This window comes from Dromaius novaehollandiae, chromosome 2, assembly GCF_036370855.1.
Source record: "Dromaius novaehollandiae isolate bDroNov1 chromosome 2, bDroNov1.hap1, whole genome shotgun sequence".
Classification (NCBI taxonomy): Eukaryota; Metazoa; Chordata; class Aves; order Casuariiformes; family Dromaiidae; genus Dromaius; species Dromaius novaehollandiae.
In genome coordinates, this window is record NC_088099.1 from 1486708 (window position 1) to 1496381 (window position 9674).

At 55.0% G+C, this 9674-nt stretch overlaps 1 protein-coding gene across 3 annotated transcripts in view; it reads left to right on the forward strand.

Annotated features, from left to right (window-relative positions):
• Positions 1-9673, forward strand: part of SCAP (SREBF chaperone) — a 74071-nt gene extending 64398 nt beyond the window's left edge. For all 3 annotated transcript variants that reach the window (XM_064505617.1, XM_064505618.1, XM_026115016.2), the window contains 10 exons: positions 372-566; positions 1574-1775; positions 2735-2850; positions 3135-3702; positions 4740-4825; positions 5403-5485; positions 6494-6660; positions 7268-7348; positions 7991-8197; positions 8297-9673. In XM_064505617.1, the coding sequence (XP_064361687.1) occupies positions 372-566; positions 1574-1775; positions 2735-2850; positions 3135-3702; positions 4740-4825; positions 5403-5485; positions 6494-6660; positions 7268-7348; positions 7991-8197; positions 8297-8542 (1951 nt within the window). In that variant the 3' untranslated portion in view covers positions 8543-9673. The remainder of the gene's footprint in view (positions 1-371; positions 567-1573; positions 1776-2734; positions 2851-3134; positions 3703-4739; positions 4826-5402; positions 5486-6493; positions 6661-7267; positions 7349-7990; positions 8198-8296) is intronic.
• Position 9674: the final 1 nt, after the last annotated feature.

Below are 9674 nucleotides of genomic sequence, written 5' to 3' on the forward strand. Positions count from 1 at the left end.
TCTTGGCGATATCCTCTGGTTTGCAGTGTACAGGAAACTGGACCACAGCATTTTAAGGGTCCTTCCTCACCTATATCTTTGAAATCCATCTGAACTCATCAACAGCTCATTCTGCCGTGGGCTGTTTGTACCTTTTCCACAGAGGTAGGGTTTAAGTTTAGCCTTGTTAGACTTGGGAAACGTCTTCAGAGAAAGATATGTCAATGGAGGCATTTAGTTTAGAATACCTAAAAATACTGGCCTGAAAATACGTACCGAGACCTACCTGCTTTGGCTGCTGGTGGGAAGATGAGCTGGGTGAGCTATTAAGATTTTCCTGTTTTTACCTCCTGTTGTTCCTAAGCTATTCTCCTGTGTTTCTGTTCCTTCAGATACATCAGCATCCTTCCAGCAATCCCTGTCACGCTGTATCTGAATCCACAAGAGGCCTTAGAAATGCGGCATCCCCAGGAGGCTAACCGCTACCACCCTTTCTTATCTGCAAGCCAAGGGAAGCTGGATGCTGAAGCTCAGCCTGACCGAGCCTCCCCCAAGCTGCAAGGGCACCGGGATGTCACCCTCTACAAGTAAGAGTCCTTCTGACCGTGCCTTAACTCCCTTGCGGATATAGGTTGCTCTTTGGCTGTTTGGCTTTTGTCTCAGTGGGGAAAAAGGAGGAGAATGAAAAATGTTTGTAAAGCTTCGATACAAAATCCTGTAAAGCTCGGGACACTCCAGCTCAGCTTGCACAGCGCTGAATTAATCATTCATGACACTGTTCTCAACAGCTGAGTTCCCCATCAGGAGATGGTGTGTGCAGCCCAGGTTGCTAGTGCACATTGCTACTGGTGGTGTGAAGGGCAGTTGCTCATCAATATATATTGATGACTGTGGACAAATGACACACAAACATGATTTATTTGCGAGTGTTCATTATTATTTAGTAACCACTGTGCAATTAGTCATGTATTTTGAAGATTAAGCGTTGCTAGTTCAAAAATGTATTTTAATCGGATGACTTGGTGATGTTAAAACCATGTGTTATTCCAGCAACTACATATTACAGGGCTTATCACTGGGCAGTAGGGAGAGGAGTTCCTCTTTGGGAATAAATGTCATGGTTCCACAATACTTCACTGGGCATCTGACAAAACTCTTGTGCAAACAAGGAACTTCCTTTCCTACTGAGAGGGCAGGCTCCCAGCTTGCCGTCTGAATCTACATCCCTCATCGGCTGTGCTGAACACACTTCACGTTACCCCGACCCCCATCTAGCTTTTTTCTTACTGCCTCAATTGCTATGTACTTTTCTTATTGAAAAGTCTAAAAATCTTGTTGAAATTGACATCTTCCTATTAAAAAAACCATTTAATTTTCCAGCAATTACAATAGCTTGTTGGAAATTTTTCTCTGTTGAAAAATTCAGACCGGCAGTCTAATACTTTTGATTTCAGTATTTCCAAGCACTCTATTTTAAACAAGTATTTAAAAAGAAATAGCTTTCATGTTTAATTTGCAGATGTCCAGGCAGTGCGTGTCCTCTCTGCAGCGCTGTGCAGGAAGCTAACATGTACCTGCTTGTCTCTCCCGTCAGGGTGGCTGCCCTGGGTCTGGCCTCCGGCATTATCCTGGTCCTGCTGCTCTTCTGCCTGTACCGGGTGTTCTGCCCCAAGAACTATGGGCAGAACGGGCTCTCCCACAGCAGGCGGAAGAGGGGGGACCTGCCCTGTGACGATTACGGCTACTCCCCGCCTGAGACCGAGATCGTCCCCTTGGTTCTCAGGGGTCACCTCATGGTAGGTTGGGCAGGTGCAGGCATTTTTTCACTGTCTTGCACCATTTACCTTTTGTTTTGTTTAAATAACAGCCCCCACAAAGGACCAGCCAGTTAAGCAGTCTTAGTGTAATGCAGCCTTGGAGGGCTAACAACAGGCGAATGCTATGCAGACACAATGTGCGGTACTGCAGCACGACGTTACCTGTGGGACTTTTCCGCTTCTTCCCATGACTTGCTCTGAGCTTCTTGCTGTTATTCCCATCTCTATGTAGCCAGCCGTTGCCTTTCACTGGCCGGGCTGATCCACCCTTCTGTGGGGTGGCTCTAGATTTCTTTTTTTAATGCCCAGTTGATTGTCCTTTTTTTCTGCTTCCCAGAAGTTATTGGATAGGTTTGAGCTATTACATGTTGTTTCCACTGTTAAAAGCATGTTCGGGTTGCACAGAAGTATGCTGCTGCTCAGCTGACTCATTTTTCTTGAGGGGAAAGACATTTCTTCACTTTTTGAGGGGGAACAAAGCATTTGGGCACCCTGTCAGGTGGAGTTTCAAACACTGTGCCGTGACTTCCATATAAGCTGTACCTCTGTTCCTATGGTGACATTGCTGAATGTCATTTTGGGCAATGCTTGTCCCACAGACTCCAGCGTTTTGCTTTTGTTTCGAGTGTCCCCAGCACTGTGTTCCCACTGGATAGTCTGCACTGTGTGGCTGATCCTACAGTCTCTTTGGCCCATACTTTGTCAGGGAAAGGGAAGGAAGATGGAGGCTGTTTTGTTTGCAGCAATCAAGTGCACTGTTGGGACTCTAGACAAACCGTCCTGTTCTCAGGGGATCTATAGGTTGCTAAACCAACCATGTAGTCTGTGCCTAAAATTTATCATCTAGGTAGTTTGTCAGCCTTGGAGCACACGCCAGGTGACTCTCCAGAGGTCTTCCTGGTGCTGCGTGCTCAGCTGTGCTTGTTCTTCCCTGCCAGGACATTGAATGTCTCGCTAGTGATGGGATGCTGCTTGTCAGCTGCTGCCTGGTGGGCCAGATCCGTGTGTGGGACGCTCAGACTGGAGACTGTCTCACTGTTATTCCCAAACCAAGGTAAGTGGTTTCTCTACCAACTTGTGCAAACGTGTACTGGTCCTTACATAATTGCTGCTCACCTGTTTACACAAACCCCACTGTGAAAAATTAGCAATCACAGTTCTTGGTGCCATTTTTAATCCCCACCATCACCATGCTCATGCAGACTGGGCAGTAAGTAATTCCTGCTGTCCTGTGGAGCCCTGGCACTCTACTGCCTTTGTGTTCCCGGGCAGCCCTGCCCTTCCCAGGCCATCCGAGTCCGTAACGGTGGGAGAGTTGACCTCTCATTATTGTTTCAGGTTGCGAAGAGACAGCAGTGGCATTTTTGATTACCAGGAAAGCTGGGACCAGAGTCCGGATGGCAAGAATGGTCTGGATGACTCTTTTGAGAACAGCCACCAGCTCAAGAGGATGCTCAGCCCTCCCCAGCCTCCACTTTTCTGCGACCAGCCCGACCTCACATCTCTCATTGACACAAACTTCTCTGAGCAGGTGAAGGTGGCAGAGTCGGAGACGCGACTCCGTGCTGTGGGCAGTCGCCAGAAAGAGACTGGCTACGATTTCAGCAGCCTGGTTAATAAGGTGTATGAAGAGCACAGCACATCCAACTGCAGGAACTTTGGCCTTGCAGCCCCGCATGGCCAGGCTGGGTTCTGCGTGGGGACCGGGAGTCCCCGATCCCTGAGCTGCGGGAATGAGGAGGGAGGCTGCAGCAGCCGCAGAAAGAGCCTGGGGGATGAGACTTTTACCGGATTTGACAAGTCCTCCCCCATTTCTTCCTGGGGAGGAGACTTCGAAAGCTCCGTGTGGAGCCTGGACCTGCAGGGGAACCTCATTGTGGCTGGCCGGAGTAACGGGAAGTTGGAGGTAAGGAGAGAGGCTCCCTGCCAGTTCTGCTGCTGCGGCGCGCTGTGGCTCTGTGCGAGGCTGGCAGAGCAGGTCCTGCGGCAGAAGTTTCTCTTCTGCTCTGGAAATCCCAGCGTTTCACCTTAATTCCATTTTAGAACAAAACAGGTATTGGGTTGTAGTGTCTGCTGTTACCTAGAATCAGTTCTCTAATATATCTGAAACAGCTTTTCCTTTGATCAGTACTTTGCTCATCTTCTTTTCTGGTTCTTGAGTGTCAAAATACTTCATTTCAAAGGAGGTTCTTAGTGTGAGGAAAAAGATGTTTCAGTTAGTGCTAAATAGTAGCAGCCATCTTTAAGACTGAAGAAGCACAAAGTTTCCTCCTGTCATTAAGTAATGTTGCTGGTCAGTCACGAGATAAAGTGAATAGGAGTTCTGTAGGAATTAATATAGGTTTTGAGGTCAATTTTAATTGGACATTTAAATCTCTTCTAATCAGAAACTTCCGGAATTGATTTAATTTTAATCTGATTTTCAGAAATTAAATTAGATTTTTCACTTCAAAATAAATGCAATTTTTTTTTAGTAAATATATTTTCAAATTAAATTTTTAATAATGTTTGCTCTGTTCTTCCTGTCTTCCCCGTGCATGGGAGCAACTTTGATTCTTCCCAACAAGGACACAGGCAGGTGCATGCGATACAGATCCCCTCCATGGAGAGGTTCGCCAGTGTTTTGGTCTTTAGAGCTCTTACAGGGTTTTCTTAGAAGAAAACAATTCTTTTCCTCGTTTCTATTGTCAAACAAAAGGATGTTCACGTGAGAACACGCTGCTTCACTTGAAGATAAAAACAAGGACACGCAGCCGGCTAAGTTCATCCTGCGGCCAAGGGATATGCGCAGCACAGCACGGGCTGGAAGGCCAAGCTGTGCACGCGGCACGGCACGGCGCAGGCCCGAGCCTTCTCGGGTTAACCGTTACGGGCATCGCTAACTCTGTGTACGGTGGTCTTCCAGTTAGAATCACCGCAGCGTGTGACCCTGCCTCTTTTCAGGTTTGGGATGCTATCGAGGGGACCCTCCGCAGCAGTAACGATGAAGGTCAATCTGGCATCACAGCGCTTGTGTTCCTGAACAACAGGTAATTGCAGCTGTGCTCGGTGATCCTTGTAAGAGGAGGAGAGTGTGTGGTGCAGGCTAGGAGCCCAGCTCTGACACTCCTGCCTGGTGATCAACCAGCTCCAGAATGGAGACAATTCCACTGGGAAGCCTCTTCCGTGCCTGCCTCTCACGCTGAGAATGGCGGAGCGAGATTTTCTGGGTCCTGCGCGTGAGGCCTGTTCCAGCAGCCACATACATGTTCAGTCGTTCTAGCAGCTGAGTATCCAGAATTACTCAGGGCTGGGAGATGGAGCCTTTGGGTCACCATTTTCTGCTTAGGCCTGTTTCCTGCTGTTCAAAAGACATTTCCATTTGCTGGTTCTGTGGTCTCAGCTCAACATAATTTCCAAGCTCCCTCCCTCACACTCAGGAGTGCCCATCGCTGGGAGCCTCACGCTGGAGACCAGAGTCTGTGCCCTGGGCTGGTTCGCCCTGGGGCAGGGATGCCCGGGAGGCCGCGTGGTTTGCGTTCTGCCTCGCGAGGCGCCTGGTCTCCGGGCTCCTCACACCGCGAGCGGGGCAGGGCCGCTGTTCACGTGCGTGTGTTTCTCCCTCAGGATTGTTGCTGCCCGGCTGAACGGCTCTTTGGATTTCTTCTCGCTGGAAACGCACACGTCCTTGAACCACCTGCAGTTCCGAGGTAAGCAAGCCCCTGGGCCTGCTGCGTACGGCTCCGAGCTCCGCTGAGCCCTTTCCTCTTCCCTTGCCTTCTCGCAGCTCGCTCTTCCTCACTCCCATTTCATACGCTTTAGTAAAAACGCTCCACTAAAAAAAATCCCTACGTTGCAGGGTGCCAAACCAGATGCTGCGGAGAGGTGAGGAGTAATTTGGGAGGCCCCTGTGGAGGGGAAGCACCTTGAGTGATGGTTTTCTCCAGTGCTTAGGCTGGGAAACATGGGTTCCAGAGCCAGCTCTGCCCTGTGCCGCTGTGGTCTCCCAGCTCTCACTTCTTTACTCTTTTGGGCAAGGTCTGTGTCTCACTTCTTTGCACACTCTGTGCACGCCACCACCACGGTGTTGTTTGTGGCCTTGGCACAACCGTGACACGCACAGAACTAATCTGTGGTGGTAACTAGTTCGCAGTGTGGTGGCTCCGGTGGCTCCTGTGGCTCTGGAGGGGTGAGGAGCTCTGGCCTTTCTCCGGGGCAGTGGTTGCGTTCCTGAGGGAACGCCCTGGGGTCTGGATGCGGTAGATCAGGGCAGACTGGAAATGGAGCAGGCTTTGCAAGAAAGGCTTGGCCGTGGGGATGATGTTTCCCTGCAGGGCAGAGTGAGTTATGCGCCCGGCTGTCTGCACCGCCTCTCTATCTCAAGGGTCATCACAGCACTCCTGGCCTTCAGGGATCTCAGTCTTTCCAAAGACTGACTGCTCAGGGGCTGCTGATTTGCAGAAGGGAGTTCTGCTGTTGGGCCCTGTTTGAGACGCTCGTTGTAGTTCCTCAGGCGCACGGAGCACCTGCAGCTTCGGTTGGTGTCAGCTGGAGCGCTGAATGTTCAGCACACAGGAAAACTGGGCTCAAATTCCCTTCAGGTTCAGCATCCAGGAGTCCCTGATCTGGCATTGCTGGGTGGTGTCGGTCGTACTTGCCTAGAGCGCAAGGCCGTGGGTCCTGCCGCCGTGGGGACTCACCTATGTGTCTTGCCACAGGAGCCCCGAGCAGGAGCAGCATCTCCTCCTCCCCTGTGTTCAGCAGCAGCGACGTCGTCCTGTGTCAGCTCACCCACACCGTGTCCTGCGCTCACCAGAAGCCGATCACCGCGCTGAAGGCTGCAGCTGGGCGGCTGGTCACGGGGAGCCAGGACCACACGCTGCGAGTAAGGTTTCTTCCGCCGCAGTCCCGCAGAGGTGGCGTGTGGATGCGCGCGCTTTCGGATGTCGTGGGATGTGAGCTTGTCTCGTACGTGTGGGGGCAAACCCGGCCCGCGTGTACATGCGCTCAAAGAAACCTACGTTGGGATGTTGTGGCTGCTGAATCTCCTCACGTTGTATTCGTCTGTCTGCACGCGGCCCCTCAGTGTAGTTAGAAGCACTAACCTTACCTTAAGAAACCTCTGAGGTGTCTTACTCAACAGAGCACGAGATGCTCTTGCCCTAGGGCTGGGGGAGTTGGCGAGCTGCGTGGCCTCCCATGGATTTGTTCTGCCAGCTGACTGCATGCTGGAAGCACAGCGAGTTCCTTCTGAACACCAGAAAACACTTCTTTACTCTGAGGGTAGTTGACCGTTGGAACAGGTTGCCCAGAGAGGTCGTGGAGTCTCCATCCTTGCAGATATTCAAAACCCGACTGGATACGGTCTTGGCCGCTCCGATCCAGCGGATCTCTGTTGCTTGATTACCAAGAGATTGAAGGCTCAGGAAGTCTCTCTCTGAAGCCTGGCTGCCCTGGATGGAGGTTAACGTCTGCCTCTCCTTTCCCCGCAGGTGTTTCGGCTGGAAGACTCGTGCTGTTTGTTCACGCTGCAGGGTCACTCAGGAGCAATCACAGCGGTGTACATCGATCAGGTGAGGTGCGCGGGAACGCCGGGCGAGCCGTTCTCGACGTGCCCCTCGAGGGCTGCCCGGAAGCCAGCGAGCATCCGAAGGCAGAGCTGGCAGCACGAGGCTGATCCTCATGCTGGGAATATCTGCCTTCCTGAGGACCGGGCTGTCCCCTGAAAGAGGGCTTCGGCTGACTTGGGGTACGACCTGTGCTACCAGGACTGGAGCAGTGAGCAAGGCTAATACCGGGGTCTCGCAGGCTGTGCCATATTCTGCGGTTACCCCTCTGGGAGATTTCCTGTAGCAGCTTCCCAGGGACAGGAACAGGAGCAGGAGAGTCACACCTGCATGCTTTGCAGCACAGGTTCAGTGAATTTGGGGTTCCCTGCTCTCTCCAGGAGTCCTGGAGGGTTTGGGGTTTGTTCCCTGCAGTCCAGGCGGCTGTAACGTGTACGCTGGCAGCTCAGCTTTCCTGCCTACACGTTCCTGTGACCTCTTACAGCCTGGGCGAGGGCCCTGAGCGCTGGGAAGTGCTCGCGTGCACAGTCGTCCCGTGTTCAGCGAGTCCCCGGGTCTGTGGCACCTGGGGGGCGAGGGCCGGCTGTCTGGACAGGCGCTCTGCTCTCCGCCGAGGTCCCTGACTCGGTCCGCCCCGTGTCCCCGCAGACGATGGTGCTAGCGAGCGGCGGCCAGGACGGTGCCATCTGCCTTTGGGACGTGCTGACGGGCAGCAAGGTCAGTCACATGTACGCCCACCGCGGGGACGTCACGTCCCTCACCTGCACCACGTCCTGCGTGATCAGCAGCGGCTTGGACGACGTGATCAGCATCTGGGACCGGAGCTCGGGCATCAAGCTCTACTCCATCCAGCAGGTCGGTAGCCGGGGAGCAGGCGCGACGAGCTCGGGCTGCGAGGGGGCTGCTGCGCGGCTCTGCCCCCCGCCCAACCTGACGCGCGCTTGTTGCCCGCAGGAGCTGGGCTGCGGGGCCAGCCTGGGCGTGATCTCCGATAACCTGCTGGTGACGGGAGGCCAGGGCTGCGTCTCCTTCTGGGACATCGGTTACGGCGACCTGCTGCAGACCGTCTACCTGGGCAAGAGCAACGAGTCGCAGCCCGCGCGGCAGATCCTGGTGCTGGAGAACGCCGCCATCGTCTGCAACTTCGGCAGCGAGCTCAGCCTCGTCTACGTGCCCTCGGTGCTGGAGAAGCTGGACTGAGACGAGGGGGGGCCGCGAGGCGGGGAGCGGGGGGGCCTGGGGCCCGCGGAGGAGGTGGGTGGTGGGTGCTGCGCCCCTCCGTCTCCTTCCGTGCTCGTAGCCTGGACTCTCATCACCCACCTGGGGGCCCGAGCCCTGCTTCGCCTTCCCGCAGCTGCTGCACGGGCCCGGGGGTGGGGACGGGGGGGGCTGCGGGCTGGGGCCACCATGGCTTTGAGGTGGGTTTTGGGGTGGGGGGGAAACGGCGCGCGGGGGAGCCTGCCTCTGCCCCCCCCCCCGGTGCCTGCTGCGCTGCCGTAGCCGAAGCGAGCCGCGTCCGAGCCGGCGGGAAGGGCAGGTGGGACCCCCCCCCCCCGGGGCGCTGGGCTTTGCCTCCGCGTGCCTTAGCGCCGAGGCCTGGCCCCCCCCCCCCAGCTGGCCCTGCCCCTCCCGGGCACCGTGCTGCAGCCGTTCCTGCCCTATTTATTTATGTGCTGTATATATTTATTTATTATGGCAGGAGAGCGGGGGAGCGGCAGCCCCGCTGCGGCAGGCGCCGTGGGGCAGCCGCCAGCGCTCGGCCACCGCCAGGCTTGTTCCTTAGCCCCCTAGGCAGCAATAGCACCTTCCTCCGCCTCCTCCTCCTCCTCCTCGCGCAGCGGGAGAGGAGCCTTTTCTCAGGATTTCTGGGGGAGAAACACCCGGGGCAGGAGGGGCGATGCCCTGCCCGGAGCGGGGAGGAGCGGGGCTGGCGCCCCGGGGCGGGGGGCAGCCGAAAGTGCCCCCACCGCAGCACGGAGCAGAGGCCCGGGCCTCCCCCCCACGCTCCCGTGCCCGTGGGGCTGGGCCCCCCCCGCCTCGCCCTCGGCGCCAGCCCCGGGCGGCTGACGGTGTCACCCACACGCGTGTCCTCGTTTGAGTGACCGACGCTGACGCCTGTTAGTTGAAGCCTGTTGATTGTAGGGGCTGGAGGGGCCCTGCTGCAGTGGGGTGGGGGGGGGGCTGGAGGGGCTCCGGGGGGGCGCCCGCCCCATGCCTCGGGTGGCCTTAGCCCTGCTGTACGCTTTGTACTGTACAGTGGAAGCTTTTTTTGTACCAGATTGTGTTTTATAACGTGTACAAAGACACAGTCATTAAACAGAACTAACACAGC